We start from the raw sequence: 22,388 nt of genomic DNA on the forward strand, positions 1-22,388 counted from the left end.
CCAGTGGATGTGGCTGCCTGTCTCATGCAGCAGTGTCACGGTTATCCGTCTCTGGATGCCCTGCGAGGCACCAGGAGAGAAGATACAGTCAGATGGCCTGGGGTCCCTGGGGTGGGGGCGGCGCTCGAGGCTGGTGGGAGCAGCAAGCGCTTTGCACCTGGTGAAGCAGGAAGGTCCCCATGCACGGCATCCCGCCACGGTGGTCCACCACTGCAGGGATGTAACTGGGAGAGAGATGTGAGCGCTGAGGGCCGTGCCCCTCCTCCCAGCCCCCCACCCACAGCACACACCCGGCCCCCAGGAGCAGAAGGGGTGAAAACAGATCAAAGGTGGGGCGGCCCAGTCTGGGGAGACCAGAGTGCCACCACATGCCACCTTGCCCAGCCCCCGGACCCCCTCCCTGCTCCACAACCCCAGAGGCCGCCAGCCCCTCCCCAGTGCGGGCCGCACCAGCCCTGGGACTTACTCGCCGTTGGCCTCCAGCTCGCAGATCTCAAAGTAGACCAGCAGGTCATACCTGCAGTGGCAGGGCCCGGGGCAGGCCCGCGTCAGCGCGCTGAGCTTGGTGGCGGGCACTGCGGGCCACAGGGGAGAAGGGCATGCTGGTGGGAAACTGAGAAGCCACGTGCCGAGGGCGCGCCCAGAGGGGAGGCCAGGGAGGGGACGCCTCAGAAGCGGTGAGGTCGTTGCCCTCCAAGATAAAGCACCAGCGGACCCCTCCCCAGGGCCCAGGGTACGCCCTGCTCTGGGTACCGATGGGCCTGGGAACAGACGTGCCCGCGGGCCTCTCCGTGCCCAGCGCGAGGAGCGCTCAGCCACGCGCACCTGGCACAGACTCTGCAGAGGGCGGTACTTGAGCCCCACAGAAGCAGCAGGACGGAGGAGCCCTGCCTGCTTGGAGGCCACACGACCCGCCCAGGACCCTCTGCTACACCACCCTCACCCTCAGCTGCCGCACCAGCCCGAGCACCTGCCTCCAGCTCAAGGGGCCCCGGCCCTCGGCTCCCACTGTCCTGCACAGCCCCTCCTCCATCAAGTCCCACCTGAGCCTCACCGCTCTACCACAAATGTGGATTCCCCCACATCTCGGTGTCCCCCTGGAGGCTGAAGGGAAGGCTGAACAGCCCAGGAAACACAAGGGGCCAACCTAAGACCCACAGAGAGGCCAAGAATAATGTCCACAAGTGGTCTGCAGGCCTGGAGGGGCTGGCGTGTGTCCCCCTGCGGCGCCCTCAGTCCGCAGACCACCATCTTACGGGGACTCGGGGGCGGGTACGCAAGGGTCACCGCGGACACGGCCCAGGAAGCAGCAGACGCACCTCCTGCACGGCTCCCCTCGGGCACCCATGCCGGGGACAACGCCCCCCGACCTCAAGGCGGGTTCCTGGGCTGTGAGGGCCTCGGCTGCGCTGCCCGCCCCCGTGCTGACGCTCCAGCCTCTAGCGACTGTGTCCCTGGGCTTCAGCTTTCGTTGTGAGGGCAGGAAAAAAACCCTATAACCCCTTTGAACTAAAATCCAACCGATTTCAAGAGCTTTTGCTCCGCCCACCTGCTCCCGGGGAGGGGCTCTGGGTGCCAGGCAAGGGTGCTGACCGTCCAGTGCTTTTCGTCCAGGGGCTCCACTGGCCTGGCCACCGCCAGCCTCAGCCTCCCGTGGACCAGCTTCCGGGTCTGCCTTCCACCCCAAACCTCGTCCATCCTGCGAGGTTCAGCTCAGATGTCCCTGCCCCGCTGAAGCCCCTGCCCCTGACTGTCGGCTCCAGGCAGCCTCACGGGACTCTGGGCAGGCACCACCTGACCGTTGCCCTGCTGCCTTGTGCGTGCCGAGGGGTAAAGGACGTCCCTGTACCTTCGCCCTGTGCCCCCCGCTCCAGTGTGAGCCCCTTACTCCATGAGGACCCCATGAGGCCCAGCAGGGGCAGGGTGGCCCCAGGAGGCCGGGAGAGCACTGACCCATCACCAGGACTGTGCTCGGCCTTGGAGGGGCCACCTACACGGGCACCCACTTGCCCAGGCGTGCACCCAGGAGGGCCCCGCCTACCTGGCTTGGACAGCGGCATGACCCGTGGGAAATGGCGGCGTGAGGGCCTCAAGGGGCTGTGGGGACAGAAGCACCAGTGTGAGGTGACCAGAGACTGGCGCCTGCAGGACCCCAAGCTGGAGCGGGCAGCCGAGGGCAGGGGCTGGCCGGGGAGGCTAGCAGGCTGCCAGCGCCAAGCCCGGGTCTCCCTCCTTCCCTCCCTCCCTCCCTCCCATAGGGCCTGGGGAAGGCCCGGTCTCAGGCCCTCCACCAGCTCGGAGCGAGAGGGGGGCCCCTCAGGACCCTAGAGCCCACCTGCAAGGCCCCACGAGGCCCCGAGAACGGGGGCAAGGGCCAGGGGCTCCTGGGACAGGGCCCCCTTGGCACTCCCAAGGACCGACAAGCCTCCTGGGGCCAAATGCCCTGAAACCAGCTCCTCCCTGGGCCCTCTCTTTCCCCGACACCCCAGATGCTTTGCTCTGGGTCCCTCATGTCAGCTGAGAGGGGAGATGGAGGTGGCAACAGGGGGTCCCACTACCCCTGACGCCCGTCGGCTGTTCCCCCCACGCTCTGGGTGGGGTGGCCTCAGAGGGGACTCGCCCGACCCATTGAGTAAGCCCCCGGCAGGTTGCAGCAACGAGGGAGCAGACGAAGGGCCCTCGTTCAGTCTGCGGAGCTGAGGACTCAGGGACCCTTCGGCAGAAGGGTCAGAAGCTGTCTCCCCGAGGGCCACCCCGGCCTCCTCCAGCCCAGCACCCGGCTCCCCTCGGCCCCAGGACGCGGTCCGTGCCCAGCCTAGGCTGAGGTTCTGACAGCGACGGTCTTTGAGAAACGCCTCCTCAGTCTTCAGGGGTCATCTCTGACCCGCTCTGGGTCCTGCCGACCCGGGAAACTGGCCGCCATAGGCGGGGAGATAGGCGGTGGGAGGCGCACGGCTCTGCAGCCGCCACACCAGGCCTGTCCAGGGCACGGGCTGACCCCGCTGGCCAGGAGGTGGAGAGGCCCTGACCCCCCGACCCAGGGCCGCTGACCTGAGCACGTCCTTGCAGAGGGGCGGGAACGGGTGCTGCTGGTAATGACCGAAGACCTCGAACACGATGGGCTGGCTCTTGATGTACTCGATGAAGGACCTGGTCACCTCCACTGCGATCTGGAGGGAGGTGTGGTCAAGGGGGGAAGGAGAGGCACAGAGGTGAGCGCTCAGCCCCCACAAAGGACTCGGCACTCCAGGCCCACATTGGAGACCCCCGGCCGGGCTGACCTGTGCCCACGAGGGGGGCAGTGCTCCTTGTCTAGGTCTGTCCAGCCCACCTCTCCTACTGTCACACTCCCAGTGGACAGGCCACCGGGCAGCGGCCCTAGGGCTCGCTCCCCAGGACAGATGGGGCTGGGGGCCACTAGGCTCAGCTGCTCCTTCAGAACACAGAGCTGGAGGAGGGGCCTCTGTGATCCGGTCTGACCCTTCTCGGGCCCTCGCCCTCTCGCCAAGAGTTATGGGTTGAATTGTGTCCCCCCTGATTCATAGGCTGAAGTCCAACCGCCCCCTGCACGTATGTTTAGAGACAGGGTCATCACAGAGGTGATCAAATTAGAATGGGGCCCAATCCAACATGACTGGTGCCCTTGTAAGAAAGGGACATTTGGGCACAGGCAAGGACGGAGACGTGACGTGAGGACACAGGGAGAAGACAGCCGTCTACGAGCCAAGGACAGATCCTCCATCACAGCCTCAGAGGGAACAGCCCTGCCCACCTGGATCTCGGGCTTCCAGCCTCCAGGGCCGAGAGCTGCTAAGTCTTTGATGTTGAAGTCCCCAGGGTGTGGGGCTCTGCTGGAGCAGCCAGGAAAGGAATCCACCAAGCACACCTTCAGACCTGGCCTCATTTCCCTGCCTTAGAAACCATGGGAGCCCCTCTCCCCTGAGGGTCAGGACAGGCTATAGCTCGCAAGGCCCTTCTGAGCAAGGTCCCTGTGCCTGCTTAGGCCACACACCCACAGCCGGGCAGCCCAGGGTCAAACTCACATTCCCTAGCCTGGCCCCTGAGGCCTTGCCACCTGACAGCTTCTGTCATGGCCCCATTTTCCTGCCTCACACCAGAAAGTCCCTGCTCTCCTGACAGCCTGGCTTGGAGACACTCCCCGGCCTGGAGCTTTCCTGGCCTCTCGGGCGTCTGCCCGGGCATCCTGCAGCTCTCCGCGTGCCCTGCCCCGGCCTCAGCCCCAGCGCCAGGCCAGGGTGGCCTCGCCGGGCACCCCAGACACTGCACGTCCACATCTGCCAAGGCTCGCTGCAGGGAGCCCTCGGGGGCTCTGATCTGCCCCTACCCCCAGTCTTAAACCCACCAAGGCCCCCAGTGCCCAGGACAGGGCTGGTGCTCAGAAGAGAGAGAAGCAGTGACAGAATACGAGGCTTGGGGAGGCTGCACAAAGCCCCGGCCCCCAGGAGGGGCCGACCATGGCCGGGAAGAAGGGAGCTCTAGGCACGTACGTTCTGGACGTGGTAGAAGCCGAGCGGGGGCCCCCTCCCCGTGTTCTTCAGGGGCTCCGTAGAGAAGGCCTCATCGTGGCGATGGATGAAGCTGTGAATGGGGAGGAGACATTTGGCGGGTGTGGGGCCTGGACACAGGGACCCACAGCCTCCCGGGGGTCACCAGGCGCCCCCCGCACCTTGCCGAGACCCATCCGCACAGCCCGGCCCTGGTACGAGACTCACTTGAACTGGCAGAAAATGTCGGCGTACTCGGCGGAGATGCTGGACGCCTGCAGGACGGTCACGCGGAAGGTGAAGGTGCTGCCCAGGCCGAGGTGGTCCAGGGCGGCGTCCAGGGGCCCGTCCAGGGCGGCTTTCTCGGGGCTGTCCAGGAGGCCCTCCGGGGTCACTGCTGCTGGGAGCCAAGGGCAGAGGGGCATGGCGGGATCCGAAGGGGCTAGAGCCCAGGCTCAAGGGCTGGGCCTCACCGCCTGTGCCAGCTAAGAGGCGGGGAGGGGGTGTGGGGGGCGAGGAGGAACTCCAGGCCCTCGCAGGGTTGGGGCGTGTCCCAGAGCCTGTCCCAGCAGCCGCGGGGACCCACCTGAGCAGGTGTTGTTGTTGACCTCATCGGCCGAGGGCCCCATGTCAGCACCCTGGCCCTGGCCCTCCACGATCCGCAGCTCCTCCTGGGAGGTCCCCGAGCGGGACATCCCCACCACGGGGCAGGACTCGGACTGGAACTGTGTGGGCAGGGGACACAGACAGAGCCGGCATGGGTGCGGCCACTAGGGCCGCGTGGAGGACCCCGGGAGCCTTGTTCCAGGCCTGCCCTGCCGTGGGCGGGCACCAACCTCCCCAGGCCTGTCTCCCATGCTGTCATGGCCTATGTTAGTCTACCAAGTGGGAAAGGAAGGTGGGAAACGGTCTCTGGCCTTAAGTTCTGTCCCCTCTCCCCAGCCAGTACCCCTTTCTCAGCTCCTCCCCGCTGTGGGCAGGACGCAGTGAGACTCTCCCACTGGCTTTCAGGGCCCTGGCCAGGTACCCCACCACCAGGTGCCCCCATAGCCTCTGCTGCCCCGTCCGTGACCCCGCACTCTCTGCCTGATGCCCTCTGCCCCTCCTGTGCGCCCCCAGCATTGACGACCCCTCCGAGAGGAACCACTAGGGGCCCAAGGCCTCAGAAGCACTGAGGTTCAGGGTGGGGCGGTGGGTGGCCGGGTGGTGTCAGGTTAGGAAAGGGCCTAGAGGAGAGAGGAGGAGCTGCCCGCTCCGGGGGCCACTGAGCGGGACCCCCCTCCTCCGCCCTCTCGCCTGAGAACAGAAAGGGGAGCCCTGGGAGGGAGACACTGTCTGCTGTTCCTCCGAGTGAGGCCCGGAGTGCTGCGGTCGGGCTGGAGGCCTGTCCAGTGGCGTCCATGGCTGCACCACCCTTGCACGCTACCTTCTCAAAATGCTGGTCGTCAAAGGAGATTTTGGCGGTTCCCGACTGGCGGACGCCGGAGCCGTAATCAGGGGCCTCTTCGTCGGCTGAAATGGGAACGGAGCAGGTGGTCAGGCCCAGCTTGCCCCCCGGTGGGAGTGGCAGAGCTGCCCGGTGCGGGGAGGGCATGGGAAACAGGACAGGCTCTGACCCACTTTGGGGGGAACCCCGACACAATCAACTGGCTCTGGAAGAATGAGGGCGCCGTCCTGGGCACACTGACCCCCAGCCTGTGCTAGCCCAGGGCCCAGAGGCAGCCACGTCCTCGGCACGGCCTGCTCTGATGGACCCGCAAACTCCACATTTTCAAAACAAAACCTTCAACCCCTGCCCCTCTCCCCGGCAGCCCCGCCCGCCCGCCCCCACCTGCCCTGGCCCAGACTCAGATGCTCCAGCAGAACCCGGGGGTCCTCCGGGCCCTACCTCCCCCTCAGCAGGGCCTGCCCCACCAGGTCCTCCTGGCTTCCTCTGGGAACCGCACCTGTCCCTCTGCCGCCACTGTCACCCATCTGGACACTCAGTGCCCCACACGCTCTCACACCCCCTCCTTCACAGCGTTTGGGGTTCCCCGCTGTGCTTGGGACAAAACCCTAACCCTCCTCCTGCTGCCTAAAGGACATCAGATCTGACTTCCCACAGACTCCCTGGCCCCCAAGTCCAGCCACTCTGGCTAGATGCCACCCCAGTAGACTTCACAGACCGCAGGGGGCTCCAACCTTCTGTTCCGTGGCCTTGTCGGGGTGCTAACACCACCATGCTCTCTACCCTGGCTGCCCAAGGGGCCGTGGCTCTGTCCCACCATCACCCAGGGCCGGCCCAGGGCCTGTGCACAGCAGGGCTCCGTGCTGGGAGACTGGACCAGCCGACCCCTGCCACGGTCGAGGGCAGGGGCAGGTGTGGCTTCTGAGACCGTGAAACAGCACCCTGTGGCTCTGTAAAGTTCCCCCTCCTCCACCACAGCCACTAGACAGGGGACGCCAGGTGTGGCCCAAGCACAGACAGCGTCGACCTATAAAGCAGCCAGCTCAGTGGGATCCACTCAACAGGGCTGGGCGGGTCAGGAAGGGCCAAGGAAGAGCCCAGGGAGGACAGAGCCCCCGGAGGTTGCAGGGGCAGTGTGCCCCGGGGGATGAGGTGGCACTAGATGTTCCCAGCATCCCTGTCACCTAGAGCCACCCTCCCCCTCCAGCCCAGGCTCCCCCTTCTCAGCTGGGTCCCCAGGGGCCTCGGCACCATGGTGACACGACTGGGAGGTGCTAGAAAGAGCACCTGGAATGATGGGGTAGTGAGAATTTGGCGAGAGGGGACCAGACATCCAGAGTGGGGTCGCGTGAGCTGTCCAGTGGGAGTACAGGCCACCCAGGTTGCTCACACTCCGAGCCTCCCTGTCTCAGCCTGGAGACACTCCGCTGCCACACACTCTGTCTGTCCTGCCCCGTTCTGGCCCCAAGGTGCCTGGGCTGCTGAGACGTGTAGAGGAAAGAGAGTCCCGTGGAGGCGCCGGGGGCCCGAGGGCAGAGAAGGGAGAAACGGCCGTTACAACGGGAGCACCAAGGCCCTCTGGCCGAGCGCTCCCACATCTGTGTTCTCCAATGATCTCTCCACATTCCTGCCGCTAGGAAGCTTCAAAGTGGATGCCATTTTCAAGGGAGCAAACCCAGGCTCAAAGGCATTGTGCGGCTGCCCACGGCCAGGAGGGGGTGCTAGGAAGGTGACTAGGCAGTGAGAGGGTGTCTGCCTCTGCAGTGAGGGGGGCTGTATCGCCAGGCCCACGGTGGAGGGGGAGTTCATGGCCGCACATGAGAGGTCAAGGGGTCCAAAGGGGGCAATGCTGGGGAGTCAGGAAAGGCTTGGGGGCTGCAGTGGGCAGGGCCGGAGCTAAGGGCTGCAAGTCTGTGCGCCTGCCCTGGGGCTGAGATGGAGGTGGAGGGGGTGTGGCGGGGGGCACCTCTGCGCCAGGCTGGCTCTGTGGGTCCACCTGGGGCTGCCTGGTGGCAGGCCCGAGCCAGAGGGGGCTCGGACAGCCCTGGGCTCGGCCTGCACAGCCCCGGAGGCCCCAGCCGACCAGGAAGAGTCCAGGAGGCCAGAGCCAGGAGCCGGGCAGCAGGGGCTTCTCCCACAGGGAGAAACAGAGGAGGCTGGGGGCCTGGGTGGGGCTGGATGCACGCGGACCACCATGAGAGGCCCGCAGAGGTCTCCCCACCCAGGGGCCCCATCGAGGGACAGAGCCAGCCCGGGCTGCCCCGCACGCACCTGAGATGGCCTGGACGGCCACGCGGAGAAAGCCCTTCACCTCGCCCTTCTCGCTGACGATGGCCACACGGTGCACCAGGGGCACAGGGTACAGCAGGTTGCTCAGGTACACGAAGGCCCTGGGGGAAGGCAGGGGCCGCAGTCAGGGCCACCCCGCTGCGTGCTGTGAAAGGCGGCAGCGGCTGCACGGCCCGGGCTCACGACACAACACTGCAAAGCAGAGCGAAGCGGGCAGCCAGGGCGGCAAGCAGCGGGGCGGGGGGGGCAGGCAGGGCACTGCGATGGGCGGGGTGGGGGGGTGAGGGGTCCTCGGCCGCAGAGGAGACAGGAGAAGGCGCAGGGACGGGGGGCACGGGTGCCGGCGGGAGCAGAGGCTGTGGTGAGGGGGTGGGCCAGGGCGAAGCCTGCGGCCTGAGCAGAGAACAGCCGAGGAGGGAGGTTTCAGCCTGCTTCAAGGAGGAGGACCTGGGACCCGCCTCGCTGACCTATGACCCTCACGCTGGTGCTGATGTCCCCCCTGCCCCCGTCTCCCCGCCCGTTTCCCAGTGGCCCCTGACGCTTGCTCACGGACCCCACGACGGAATACGCCTCACGATTCCCTCTGAGCCCCTCCAGGAACACGGCGGGTGGGAGCTCCATGATGTCAGCAAAGCCAGGGCACCCCCCCCCACCGGGGCCCAGGGGTCCGGCTGAGCCCTGAGGGACACCCCAGAAACCGAGGCACTGCCTGGCACGGCCCCACCAGCTCCCAGGGTGCCCAGAGCTCCCCCTCTCCTGTGCAGCTCAGCTGTGCACCCCAGCTGTGCACCCAGCTAGTGCCAGCAGAGGCGGGACAGAGGCCACGTCACCCCGGCGGTGCCCCTCACCCTGAGCTGGCCAACGTGTGAGAGTCACACGGGCAGCCAGGAGGACAGGGGGATCCCTGGAAGAGCCTGTGCTGCCCCGCCGGGTGGGCGGGCTGCTGTGAGCACAGCTCCTCACCATTCGGGGCACCCTCCTTTCGGGGGTCACCCTTGCCTCCCACCCTGCTCTGCCCTCCCCTCCAGCCCAGAGGAGCAGAACCCGGCAGCCCTGAACTCGCTGGGCTGGGGCTCCGGGGCGGTGGTCCCGGGGGAGGGGCACAGCTTGGGCAGGATTTGGACAGAAGAGGGTGGGAGGCGCTGGGGAGGAAATGCAGAAGGCGGCGGGGGAGGGAGGCCCAGGGCCTTGGCCAGGGGTGGGGGAAGGTGGGGACAGAGGTGAGAGCAGCAGGGAGGACAGTGGAGGGGAGGTGGGAGTCTGCTGGCCAGGTGGGCGCTGGCACCCGGTGCATGGCCAGTCGGGGGGCGGCGGAGCTGGGAGGACAGGAGAGGCGTGTCATCCCAGGCACCCTGCCCCTCACCCAGGCTGAGCCGCTGGTGTCGCCCCACACTGAGGCCTCCAGGGTCCCCACTCTGGACCCCCTGTGGTGAGAGGCACGGGGAGGGGCTCTTCCCCGGGGGCCCTGATTCCAGGCCCCGGTGTCCCCTCTCAGGTGGGCTCCGTGTCTTCCCGCCACCCTTCCCCCGCAGGAGGTCGGAAAACTGAGCACCGTCCTGGCTTTCATCTCAGATCCATCAGTTCTACCTCAAAACTTTCTCTGAAATCCGCCACCCACCACATCACCCATGGCCTCCCTCCCGCTTCCTTCACGGCCTCCACAGCCGCCAGAGGGCACTTGAGGCGTGACCAGACCCGCACCCGCCGTGGCCCCCAAGCTCTTTGCATCCAAGAGGCACCTGCGCCCCTGCGCAGCCCCACCCGCCCCGCTCAGTCCCGCTCTGGCCCCCGGCGCCCATCTCCCTGCTCCTGCCACGGCCCCCAGCCGCTCCCATCTCCGCGTTCTGCGCGGCTCTCCCTGTCTGTCTGAATTCAGTCGTGGCCCATCTCTGTTGACTGCTTTTCGCTTTCTGGGCACCCACAGGCCAAGGCAGGCCCCCGTCAGGGGAGGGTGTGCTGCCTCCCGGGCCGCCCTCCTGGGGCTGGAAAAAGCCCCACTTCCCCAGCACAGTGCCCCTTCCTTCCACGAACTCTTTGGGGGCAGGGTGTAGATGGACGGTGGGGGCACCTCTGCCCATCGCGGGGTTGGTGGGGGCCTGGGGCTCCATTGCCCCGACCACCCACTAAGGCGAGCCCCGGCCCTGGTCCCAAGAGGGCATTGAGGCCCAGAGAGCGGAAGCCCTCGCCACAGCAGCAGAGGGCACCAGTGGGCAGGGGACGGCCGGGGTGGGCTGCTGGCCTCACCCAGCACCCACCTCGGGACGGGACGGCAGTGGCCTTCCCTCGCCAGGCACCCGGGCTCCTGGTCAAGGGCCTTTGATTGACATTGGGAGTGGGAAGGGGGCTACCAAGAAACGAGCAAAGTCATGAGATCCAGAAGGGGAAACGGAGGGGGCTCAGGACTCAGGCTGTGGGAGGAGGTGCAGACCCTGCTCTGCCCCTGTGCCCGGAGGCCTGTCCCCTGGGTTGGGGCACCACCCAGCCACCCCACCCTGCCTGAGAGAGCTTAGGGAACTGGGTAGGACAGCTCTAAGCTGCCGGGCCAAGTCAGCACCCACCCTCCAGCAGGTGGAGGGCCTCTTCCCCAGGGCAGGACCCCTTCCCCGGGGCACTGCCCGCTGCAGAAAGCCGGGTGTCGGGAGGCTCCCAGGAGCCCCAGGCACAGCCGGAGGGAGGGGCCGCAGCCTGCCCACTCCACCCGCAGCCTGCAGGGAACCCACAGGAGGACCCTCAGGGAAGGCGGGTACACCTCTGGTTGTGGGCTAGGTGAGGGCATGGTGCCAGGCATAGGGGTGCTTAATCAGCACAGCTCGCCCGAGGGAGAGTTTAAGGGCTGTCCAGGGCCACCTGGCCAGGAGGGGAAGCCAGGCTCAGGGCCGCCTCAAAGCCCCCGGCCCGCCCAGGGCTGCCTTCCTGAAAGGGTCAGGGGGCAATTCCACAGGGACTTCAAGCTCCCAGAAGGCCACTCACAGTACCCTGGAGGTGACCCGGGACCGCCCCTGAGGGGCAGTAACGGAGGGGCAGGAGGCTACCCCTCCCCCTTTTTGAGTCCGCAAAGGCCAGGCCAGAGGGAGTCTGAGGCACTGCACAGAGACGTAAACTGAGGCAGGCGCCGGACGCAGCCCAGGTCATAGGCGAAGGCCACGGCACGCAGGCCCCCTTCCTGGCCCCCAGGGCCTCACCGCTCCACAAACCTACTGTGGTCCCCCAGAGGGCGCTTTCTACCACGTGGCCCACCCGTGGGCACAGACGCCAGGGTCCCACACATCAGAGGGGGCTGCGCCTCTCGTGTCCTAAGGCTCAAACAATCCCATTGGCAGCCCGCGAGACTGAAAACTCTGGTGAAGAAACTGTCTGTGCCTGCCCCTCCAAGCTCACAGGGGCGGCACTGGAGCCCCCAGCATCCCGGGCGGCAGGTGCGCCCGCGTCTCCTCCGCTCACATCCCAACACAGAGACCAGGGCCCCCTCACCAATGGCGCATCTTAGTTGGATTGGCTGCGTCTTTCTTTCTTAGGGGCACAAATACGGTGCTGGAGAGCTAAGACGCTGTGCTAGAGCTGGTGAAATATGCCATTCCTGCCCCATTTCACAGGTAAAGAGACGGAGGCTCAAGGACATTAAGGAAGTTGCTGGCAGCAGAGCCCCAGCTGGGATGAGACCCCACAGGCTGGCTCCTGTGCAGCTCCCAACCGTGTGGACACCACGCTCCATCCCCCACCGGCTTAATTAATGCAGCTCATTAACTAAGTAAATCAAGCCTTTCTTGATCTTTCGGGATATCCTCACGTCAGAGGGGAAACAAAGCCCAGATACTTCTGGCATTGAAAAACGGCAGGGCCAAGGGGCCTCGAGGGACCCCTTGGTTGGAGGTTAGGGTTTTACAATGAAAAAGACGCCTGAAATCCACGGCCACACTCGCTCTCTCTGAAGCTCATCACCCGGCTGTGGGACGGCCCGCGCTCGCGCTCACTCGGGTGCCCAGGTGGGTTCGCATGCAAGTCCAGCTGCGGCTCTGGGGCCTGTGCCCCCAGAGGCAGAGGAAGAATCTACACTGGATACTCTCTCCTTCCTGCTGCCCCTGGTCCCCGTCTGACTGGTGACGGGTGCAGTGACGGGTGCACTCATCCACAAGGGACCTCTGGGGGGCCCAGCAGCCACGGCCCCTGCTGGCAGCACCAGCCTCGAGGGCAGGGGGCGGGGGCTGGAAGACCCCAGGCCCACCCTGCCCAGCAGCCCCAGAACTTGAGGGATTGGGCCCGTGGTGCAGAGGCTGGGCCTCCCCCTCACTGCCCACCAGGTGCCGGAAACAACCTGACGTCAGCACCCGCCACCCTGGGCCAGAACAGCCCAGCCCTGTCCAGAGGACCCTGCCGGCCATGGCACACCTACCCGCACACGGGGTGGCTCGGAGCCTCGCGGGCGACGATTCGGGCTGAGCGGCTCGGCACGCAGAGCGCACCCAGCTGGGAGCTGAGGGCTCGGCCTCACCAGCCCAGACGGCACAGAGCAGACACGGCGGGTCAGTGCTTTCCCACCCAGTCTTGAACACGTCCCTTGGGCGGTTGCCAGTCCCCCTTCCCCGGGACCCTCCATCCCAGACAGTCACCCCTCGCCTTCCTCTCTCTGCAGCCCACCCGCCTTCTGAAAGCCACGGTCCGAGCAGGGAGGATCATGGGGGAAACGGAGCCCCCAGGCCCACTTCCTCCACCTGGGTTGGCCCATCTCACCTCCCAGTTCACCGGCACCCAGACCGCCAGAGGGAGACCCCCCCCGGGCGGCTGACCCTGGACTTGGGTGAGGAGCCCCGGGTCAGGACGGGGGAGGCCCCTGCCGGGGGCCCTGTTCACAGAGGTGAGGGCACCTTGAAGCAGGCTGAGACCCGCCGGAGAGAGAGGAGGTGGCAGAGCCGGGGCTGAGTGTGGGGCAGCGCTAACCACGAGATTGGTGAGGTGCAGACGCATGCTGGGGCCCGGAAAGCCTGTCCGAAGGGAGACAAGAGTGGGCGCCCCCATTTCGCTTAAGCTTTGGAGAGAGAGCCAGCGGCTACCAGAGAGAGAAGAGGGGACCGAGGACGGGCCTCCTCAGGGCCTGGGCCTGCACAGCTGCTGCGCGGGAAAAGCCAATTCTTGCCAAACCAAAAAGATCAGGACGTTTCCAGATGAAGCCCCTCGCAGATGGCCACCGTGGGGAGCTGGCCTCTCACTCGTGGCTTTGGTTTGGCTTGGTGGTTTTGTCACATCCCAGATCCACAGAGGGGGTAATGTCGGAAGGACCCAGCTCTTTCCGGCTGAGACTGCGAGAGCCCACCCCCGTTTCTCCTGGTGTCCTCACCCCCGTGTGCCCTGACCCCACGCCTGCCTGGCACCCGGCAACCCTGGCCCTAGCGGCCGGGCTTTCTGAGAGGCCTGCGTGCAGCTGGCCCTGGGGCCGCACCTCCCCCTCGGGCTCAGCAGAGCAGGAACCCAGCCGGGGCGTCTCAGAGAGAGCCACGCGGTTTTGTCCAGTGGGCCAGCATCTCACACTCAGGGAAGAGTAATCAGAATAGATCCATGGCGCGCCAGCTGAGAACCTGCTTCCTTCCAGGAGGAACCAGTGGGACCTTCACTCCATCACCCACACCCAAGGGCTCCCAGTGCAAACCCCGCTATCTGGGGACCAGCCTCGGTCTTCAGCTTTCAGTACTGCTGCTCCAAGGTCAAGACTTCCAAAAGCTTCCATCAGTCTAGCCCAAGGAAGCAATCTCAAACTCCTAAAGAGTCTGCTGTTAAAGCTGTCTTACACCTTTGCGTATACGTAAATTCAGTTTTCATGAGCTGAATTTCCTACTACCACAGCTAGGTTTCTAGGCCTTTCCTTCACCTTCCCGCTTGCATTCCATTCCATGGTCATAGACATAAGGATGGACTGCGTACGCCCAACCTGCCTGCAGGGCGGGGGGGCCCCCGCTCCCCCCCTGAACTTGGCCTCTCTCCTCTGTCCAGGAAACTGAATCATGGGCTCCTCTGCCAAGGGCGCTTTCCCATGAGGGCACGTGGCCACTGGCCCCGTCTCCAGCACTGGGGGTCAGGAGGGACAGGACGCCCTCACCTTTAGACAGAGACTGGCTCAGAGAGAGGCCGGGCTGCCCAGGACCCAGGGCTTCAGAAGGAGGCCCTTCCACTGTGCGGGCGCCTGCCCTTCCTTCCCGGCCCCCCGGCACGGCCGGCTCCAGCGTCTGCCCCTCTCCCCACAGAGAGGGTAGGGGCACTGGGAGCAGACCAGGACCCTCCATCTCTTTTGGAAAACAGTGGAGGGAGGGAAAGCCACGCTGGCCGGTGCGGGGGTGGGGGGCCCGTGAAGATGCACGGCTCCACCGCGGGCCCTGAGCGGGCGGGGCCTTGCTCTTTCCGAGTCCCGGAGGCCTCTCTGCAGGAACAGGCCCCCCTGTGCGGAGCCTGTGCCCCGGGGCACCCTGCCCTCCTCCATCACTGGGGCCCCTCCAGGAAGGCCAGGAACCCCTGCGCCCCCTCACGCCCTGTCCTGGGGAGGCCCCGCTCGCCGGGGGCCGCGCCCTGACGGCGGTCAAATCGTGCCCGCAGCAGTGCTCCTGTGCAAAAGAGCTGGTTCCTTCCCAGCATGCTGTCCTCGACCTCACCAACCTTCCTACTACACTGAACAGGGGGGGCCGGTCGTAAAACGGGTCCCGGCCGTCGCACGGCATGCGCTCCGGAAAGACGTCGTCCTCCAGGTCCTCCTCCTCCTCCCCCACGCTCTGCTCCTCAGCAGGCTCGGCAGCGTCGGAGTCGGGGCTCGAGGAGGCGGGGGAGGGGGTGAGAGCAGCCATGCGCTCGCTCATGCATGTGTTGAGAAGAGGGTAGCTGTTGCAGCCAGAGATGACTGAACTGGGGTTAGTACGACAAGACAGAGAGAAGTTAACGCCAGCTCCTCGGGGGCGGACGGGGCGGGGCGGGGGCTTCCAAGGAGAACCCAAACCAAACATACAGACCGTCGAGGCTGGTGCCTCGACAGGCAAGAGAGCCAAAGTGCCCGGTCCCCAGGCGTGGGAAGACACCGCACGGGGGTCAGTGTAAAGCTCCGGAAGGTTCCGGAGGGCACCAGCAGGTATGGTCCCGACCAGGTGTGGCTGAGGCCGGTGAGGGCCTCAGGAGCCTGGCCGTGCTGAAGCCTCAGGAACCTTGCCCCGTGGGGGGCAGGGGCCGGGTGCAGCCCCCGGACCAGGAGACTGGGGACAGCAGGCGTGGACTCTGAGCTCTGGGAGGACACGGCTCCGCCTCCCGCTCACACCCCACCTGAAAGCCTGACCAAGCCTCACATTCACACACACAGACAGGTGTCACCTGACAGCCATGGTCCCAGAGCGGGGGTGGGTGGTGATGCTGAGACCCCCCCCCCCCCCCCCGCGCGGGCCCCCCCTGCCACAGACACAGCTCGGGTTCTCACCTCCTTCCTCCTTCCACCAGTCTGGAGGAGACAGTGGCCAAGCATGAAATCTTCAGGATATTAAAAGTACTTGTAAAATACAAAAAGGAGACAGACTTTGCTGATATTTAGGGTGCAGCGGCCACCCCCCCCCCCTCCCTGGCCAGGGCCCACCGGTGTGTGGAGAGGACTGGCCAGGGGGCTCAGACCAGGAAGGACCAGGGCCGGGGAGTCGGGATGGAGAAAGGCATCTGGCCGGCCCCCTCCTCGTGTCAGGGCCAGGGCCCAACCCCGCGCTGCCTCCCACCTTCTCTCAATCTCTCAGCCCGGGGGGAGGGAGGCGCCTACCTGCCCACGAGCCGGAACCAGGGGAAGCGGTCATAGAAGGGGTCTCCACCAGTCACCACGTTGTCACAGTCCTCGATGACGCTGGAGGGCACCTCGGCCGCTCGGTCGTACATCTCCCGCATCAGGTCCAGCCGCTGCCTGCGGGGCAGAGGTCGGCGTGGGCCCTGGCGGAGCATCCTGGGGTCTCAGGCCCAGCACGGCTCAGGCCACAGCATCCTGCTCAGGGTCACCCACGGCTCAAGCTGGTTTGACAGGTGGACCCTCTAGGGTCCTCGGAGTCAGCCGACCGTGGCCAAGGGGCTTGCAATTCGCCACACGTTCCTCTCGGCCCCCGTGATGGCCGCGGCACGTCAGCCGGGTGGGGTCGGGGACCAGCCCCGCTCAGGACGGGGAGTCGGGGCACGGGGCCCCGGAAGTTCAGGGAGCAAAGGGCAAGTTGTGAGAAGGCACAGGAAACAAGGCGTTTTAGAGGCTATCCCCCAGAAAACCGGCAGGTGGTGGGAGAGACGCAGACGTCTCCCTCGGGGGCTCAGGCGCCAACAGGAGGGACGTGGGGTGGTGGGGGACATCCGCCCTCCAAGAGCAGACGGCAGCCCAGGAGGACGGGGCAGAGGCAGGCACGCGTCCGTGAATGTGCATGGGTCAGTGCATGTGCCGGGGGCGGGGACCTCATAAGAAGGGAAGGCGTCTGTGTGTGAGGGTGTGTGAGCGGAACGCAGTGCGTATAAACGTGTCTGCGTGCGTGAGCGCGTCGTGACCACGTTTTCTGTTCTCTGCATCTCGTGACGTTTCGACATCTCTGGGGCCTGCCCCGACAGTGAACAGCCTGTGGGCGAGCCCACCTCCACACAAGCCACCACCCGCCCCTTAGCCGACTTGCAGGCCAGTCGGTTCCCCAGCCCTAAGTCACCCGGGCACAGCCCAGGCCCGGAGCCCGCAGGCGTTATGCGGACCAGCCAGTCCTCGCTGTGCACCCTGCCCTGCTTTGCCCATGAAACACTCGCAGAGGCCGTGGCAAGGCCCTGTCCTCCCTCCTTGGCCCCCGGGCGCCTCTCATTTCTAGGGGCGCTTGAGCAACATTAAAATTGTCTTCAGTGGCCAAGAGCCGTCCTGTCACCTCCACCCAGGAAGAGCCAGGCGCACGTCAGGGTGAGCGTGTGGGACCTCAGGACACCTGGCCGTCCTCCCTGGCGCCCCCACCCGGCCCTCCTCCGCCCCCCCAGGTGGAGCCCCCAGCTTCCTGCAGCGCCTCACCCACCCCTTCCTCCAAACTTTGCCACTACTCTGGTCGAGGAGGATATGGATTCGATAACGAGGCTGGATCCTACTTACGTTTTTTCTTCTGATTCTAAAAGATATTGAAACAGGAGAAGCAGCTGCCTGGACGCGTGGCCCCCGTGCATCCCACCTCCACCTCCGTTTCAGTGGCCTCGGCCCAGCCCCGGAGCAGCCCCACCCCACCGCCCACCGCACGGCCCACCCGCTGCACCTGAGTTTCTCCAGCGTCCAGTAGTGGGTGGCCCCGTTCTTTTGGTCCTGGACCTCCACGGCCACGATGGTTCTGGGGAAGGGGCGAGTCTCTCGGTCTTTGGCGGCCTCTGGGGGCAGCAGGTCAGGGGGCAGTGGGGAGTACAGTGTGTCCGTAAGGAGGACAAACTGGAACTGGACCTGTGACCGGTGAGGAGGACGCCCGTCAGCCCCGGGGAGGGTGGAGCCCGGCCCTGGAAGGGCCTCCTTCCCGCTGCCTGTGCCTCAACCGTCCTCGGAACCTTCCCGCCGGCTCCACCTGCCCGCCGGCCTGCCTACGCGTCCCCCTCTGTCAGTCCGCGGCCCCCCCTCCAACCGCCCCCCCTCCTCCTGGGGGCTGCAGGTCAGGAGGCCCGCCCCGCCCCCGCCCCCCCGGGAGGCGGCACAGCCTGGCGCCGAGGCCCGGCGGGAAGCAGGACGGGTGGCGCCCGCCCTCCGAGGCGCAGCGGCAGGGGCCTACCTTCTTCTTGAGCTCAACGCTGATGGCGTTGGCCTCCTTGAGGAAGATGGCATTGCCCCACAGCAGGTCCCGCAGGGACGTGAACTGGTACCACTTCCACTTCCGGAAGGCCCACAGCGCCAGCTCACACTCCCTCTCCGTCCACTGGACTGCGGGGAGAGGCACACAGGGTCACCACGGGGCTGCGCGCTCGGGGCGCGGGTCCCCAGTTGCACACTAATTGGCAGGAAGCTCTGCCACAGGGGACGACCCTCGTGCCCCAGAGAGGCCGCCGGCTCCCCCAGTGTGAGCGCCAGGGTTCTGAGAGTCGGGCTGGAGCTCAGCAAGGACCTGGGGGGCAGCAGTGGGGCGGGGGCAGGAGGGCAGACTGGGGCTTGTCCCACACACCCTCTCAGGTGGACGAGTCCAGCCGGGGGAGGCCTGGTCACATCAGCACAAAGGTCCCAACCAGCTGACCGGAGGCCGAGCTGGACGTGAACACCCTGCCCTGGGGCCGCCCTCGGGCCCCCAGCAGCAAGAGGTCAGCCAGTGGGCCGCCCAAGCAAATGCTCCCAAAGCAGGTCCCGAGGTGTGGGGCAGAGACCTCGCCCTGGGAGGAGCACCAGCCTCCCTCGGGCAGGACAGGGGTGAGTGGACACAGGGCGCCCGCCTGGGAGCGCCAACCCCGCCCCGTCCTCCTCACGCTCCAGGCCGCCCCCGCCAGAACCAGCGGGTGCGTGCACACACGGGTGTGTGCATATGCATGGGTGCTGTGCTGCTGCAGCACAGCCTCCCGCATCCTGCCTGCAGACCGGGGACCCCAGGGCAAAGGTGCCAAGCAGCTGACCTGCAGGGAGCGGCCCGGGGCCACCTCTTTCCTGAGCCCCCTCCGCAGCCCACCTCCACGCGGGACAGGGCCCCTCACCTTCATCCTCCGGCCCCTCTTCCTCCTCGTTCACCTCCGGGTAGTACCGGGAGTCCATCTGCTTCTGCAAGGCCTCCAGCTTGCTCTCGTAGTCCTGGCGCAGAAGCGAGGCCTGTGGCTCCACGTGGAGACCAGCCCGTCGTCCCCAGCCCTCCCACCCGGGCCCGGGCCCAGGGCGCCTGGACGCAGCCCCAGCACAGCGGGCCTCCCCACTCTCCCCGGTTCCACCCCTCGGCCCCTCCTCTTTGGGCCGCGAGCGCCCGGCCGCCCTCACCAGCCTCTGCTGCTCCAGAAGGTAGGTGGCCTCCTCGCGCTCCCGGCGGTACTGGTCCTCCAGCTCCTGCAGCCTGCGAGAGTGTGCGGGGGTGAGGGCAGGCGGGGCGGCGGCGGGTGCGGGGGGTGCCCGGGCGGCAGCCCCTGGGGCCTCACCTCTGCTCCATCTCCTGCTTCATGTCGATGCCCTGCTTCTCCAGCAGCTCGCGCTGGGCGAAGGCCCAGTCCACGGGCTCGGCGGGCGTCTCCGCGCAGGGCGTGCGCTCACGCTCCTGCCTTGCCTGCTCAGGGTGGTTGAACCGGAACACGTGGCTCTTTCCCATGATGATGCGGTTTCCTGGGGGACGGAGGCGAGGCCAGAGTTGGTGGACCTTTGGCCTCGGCTGGTCTCGGGGGTGAGAGGGGGGAGGAGGAGGGCAAGAGGAGGAACGCAGCCGGGGCTGCATCCTAGCACCGCCCACCCCTGGGAGGGCCTCCAGCCGCCAGGAGCCGGCCCCCCGGGTCCTGTGCCCGGGGTCGCCCTCGCCCCCGTCGGGGGGCCACCTCCCCCACCAGGACCTGAGCGGGCCTCCCCACTCTCCCCGGTTCCTCCCCTCGGCCCCTCCCCTTTCAGCAGCAGCGATGGTGGCAAAACACAGTCCTGGGGCTTCTCCACTGCCCCGTCCCCTCCACGGCCCCACGGGTGCCCCGCCCCCCCCGGGCCAGCCTGGCCTCCTGCTCCTGTGCCCTGGGCCTTGGCACTCCCCTACCCGAGGGCTGGGCTTGGCCCCCTCCTGCAGGGAGCTTCCCTTCCCATCTGTCCCACCGGCGGAAGCAGGGCAGGGGTCTGCGTGTTTCCGGAGCCAGGGTCCACCCTGTCTGCAGGACCCTCCAGGGCACACCTGTCCCACGAGGGCAGGGCCTGCTGTCTCTGGACAGTCCTGCTGGTGGGGGTCTCTTTGGACGGCCTAGTTTCTTTCCAGCTTTCTCCAAGAACCTCGGTTCTGCCTTGGGGCCTGCAGAGCTGGTCCAGCCCCTCTCCCCACAGGGGAACCCGGGCCTGCAGGCTGGTCCTCCCCAGGCCTCCCTCGGCCCCTCCTCCAGCTCCCAAGCTCGGCCGCCCCTCCCAGCCCGGGCCCTGCCCCCAGCCCGCAAGCACCAGGCCCCATCCTACAACAACACGGGGGGAGAAGGGAACTCTGGACCTGCCCTTGCCCAGCTCAACTGCCCCATCTCCCCACACTGGCTGCCAGGCGAGGACGCCAGCCACTGGCGGCCAGGCGAGGCCCACGAATCCAGGACGCGCGGTGTGTCCCTCCCTCAAGGCATCCCTCGGGACCCCAAAGGCAGGACCCTGGGTCCTGGAAGCTAAAAACAAGGCCTTTCAGCGTGGCCGGAGAGGTCTGCAAGTCAGGCTGCCAGGCGTCACCTCCTAGGCCTCCCAGTTGGGGAGGGGAGGGCCCCCCTCATTCTTAGCAAAAAGTCACCCCAGCCAAAGTTGACACGATGGCCAATGTTGTGTGTCAGTTTGGCCGGGCTGGGGAGCCCAACGGTGCACCTCCAATCACATGACCTCAGGACAGGAGACCACCCACCATTACACAGGTGGGCCTCCCCCCGTCGGGTGAAAGGCCTCAGGAGCTAAACTGAGGCTTCCCTAAGGAGAAAGTCCCGCCTGTGGATTTCAGACGTGCCTGTCCAGCCCTCACCACCTCCTGAGCCAATTCCATTAAATAAATCTCTCGATAGATGGATAGACAGACAGATAGACAGACAGACAGACAGGCAGACATATCTCCAGGTGTGTTTTAGAACACGAAGCCAGGGGGCCGGCGTCCGGAGGCCGGTGCAGCGCACACCCCGCTGGCTGTTCCTCCGTTCCACAACGCGCCAGTCCCACCGGGGCTCTGGGACAGGCGCCCCACTGCCCGGAATCCTGCCTCGGCTGGCCTGCGGCATAGGCTCAGCGCCTTCTCCCCGCACCCGCCCCGGCCCGTGCGCTGCCCGGCTGGTGGGGGGCGGATTGGGGTGCCGCACGAGCAGGAGGGGCGCGCGTGCAGGAGCCCCTGCCTCCACTGTACCTGACCGCAGGACACTGGGCTCCGTGACTTTCTTGCCATTGACGTAGGTGTCTGCCCCTTCACAGGGCTCCAGAGTCACCACGGCTACAGGACAGATCGGGGCACGGAGAGGACCATGAGGGGCTGTCCTCCTGGCCTTGTCCCCATCTGAGCCCAGCAAGCCCCGCTCAGGTTTGGGGGCAGGGGCTCGACCCCCCGGCCACTTGCCACCCGCAGGCACAGCCCCGCCGGCCCCTGTCCTCCCTGTGGCGCCTGGGCCTCGAGAGGCCGGAGGGGCCTCCCAGCCCCTCACAGGTGAGGGAAGTGAGGCCCAGTTGGGAGGCTCACGGGCCCCAGTCAGAGGCGGGGAGGCCGTGCTGGCTGACCGCCCCGCCCCGCAGGGTCTCCAGGTGGGACGGGGAACAGTGGCTCGCATGTCCCCAGGAGTCCCAGAGCCCCTCCTGGCTTTGTGCCCACCCACCAAGGGGAGACAGAGCTTCGGGGACAGAATTCTGGGAGAAGCGACGTCCGCAACACTGTTTAAGGCCGTCACCCTGAAGTGGCCTGGTCACAGAGGGGGCTTTGGTCACTGGTCTGCATCCCAGAGGCTGTCCAGATGCCTGCCCTGATCTCGGGGGCCGTGGGCACTGGGACAGCCCAGCAGGTGCCTTCTCGAGAAGGTTCTGGTCATGCCCAGAACCGGCAGTGGGGACGGAGGCCCGAGGGCAGGCCGGCCAGGGAGATGGACAGATGCCGCTCCCAGCCCACGGGAAGGTGTGGCCTAAGAATAGCCATCCCTTCGATCCAGGCTCAGCGCCCTCCTGCCCGTGAGCACCCCAACCAGCCCCCTGTGTAGGGACGGAGCTGCATGTCCCCAGCCCAGCCTTCAGAGCACCTTCCGGGGCGGGCAGGGGGCTCTCGGGACTGAGTGGGGAGCCAGGAGGGCCGACACCAGCGGCGCCGGGGAGGGGCGGGGCCGGGGGAGGCCATACCTTCACTGCCCCCTCGGGAGTCGCTCCGGAAGACGCAGTGCCTCTCCTTGATGAAGTGCCCGCTCAGGACTATGTCCTGCCGCTTCTCTGCGCCTTCCCGGCCCACTCTGTGTGTGCGGTGCGGTCGTCGGTGCCGGCTGGACCCAGGGCACCACGACGCCACCCGCTGGCCCGCCTGGTCCCC

General features: G+C 66.6%; 1 protein-coding gene across 1 annotated transcript in view; it reads right to left on the minus strand.

The window, feature by feature from the left end:
* Positions 1-22,388, minus strand: part of KIF1A (kinesin family member 1A) — a 95,936-nt gene that overhangs the window by 28,272 nt on the left and 45,276 nt on the right. The window contains exons 19-37 of the mRNA XM_007469947.1: positions 22,205-22,311; positions 21,234-21,317; positions 19,330-19,510; positions 19,175-19,247; positions 18,901-18,994; positions 17,997-18,145; positions 17,499-17,677; positions 16,010-16,147; positions 14,881-15,123; positions 8,224-8,342; positions 5,932-6,017; positions 5,092-5,230; positions 4,734-4,902; positions 4,509-4,599; positions 3,052-3,170; positions 2,042-2,097; positions 467-575; positions 158-224; positions 1-60 (exon numbers count right to left, since the gene is read on the minus strand). Of these exons, the coding sequence (XP_007470009.1) occupies positions 1-60; positions 158-224; positions 467-575; positions 2,042-2,097; positions 3,052-3,170; positions 4,509-4,599; positions 4,734-4,902; positions 5,092-5,230; positions 5,932-6,017; positions 8,224-8,342; positions 14,881-15,123; positions 16,010-16,147; positions 17,499-17,677; positions 17,997-18,145; positions 18,901-18,994; positions 19,175-19,247; positions 19,330-19,510; positions 21,234-21,317; positions 22,205-22,311 (2,263 nt within the window). The remainder of the gene's footprint in view (positions 61-157; positions 225-466; positions 576-2,041; positions 2,098-3,051; positions 3,171-4,508; positions 4,600-4,733; positions 4,903-5,091; positions 5,231-5,931; positions 6,018-8,223; positions 8,343-14,880; positions 15,124-16,009; positions 16,148-17,498; positions 17,678-17,996; positions 18,146-18,900; positions 18,995-19,174; positions 19,248-19,329; positions 19,511-21,233; positions 21,318-22,204; positions 22,312-22,388) is intronic.

This window comes from Lipotes vexillifer, unplaced genomic scaffold (assembly GCF_000442215.2).
Source record: "Lipotes vexillifer unplaced genomic scaffold, Lipotes_vexillifer_v1.1 scaffold988, whole genome shotgun sequence".
Classification (NCBI taxonomy): Eukaryota; Metazoa; Chordata; class Mammalia; order Artiodactyla; family Lipotidae; genus Lipotes; species Lipotes vexillifer.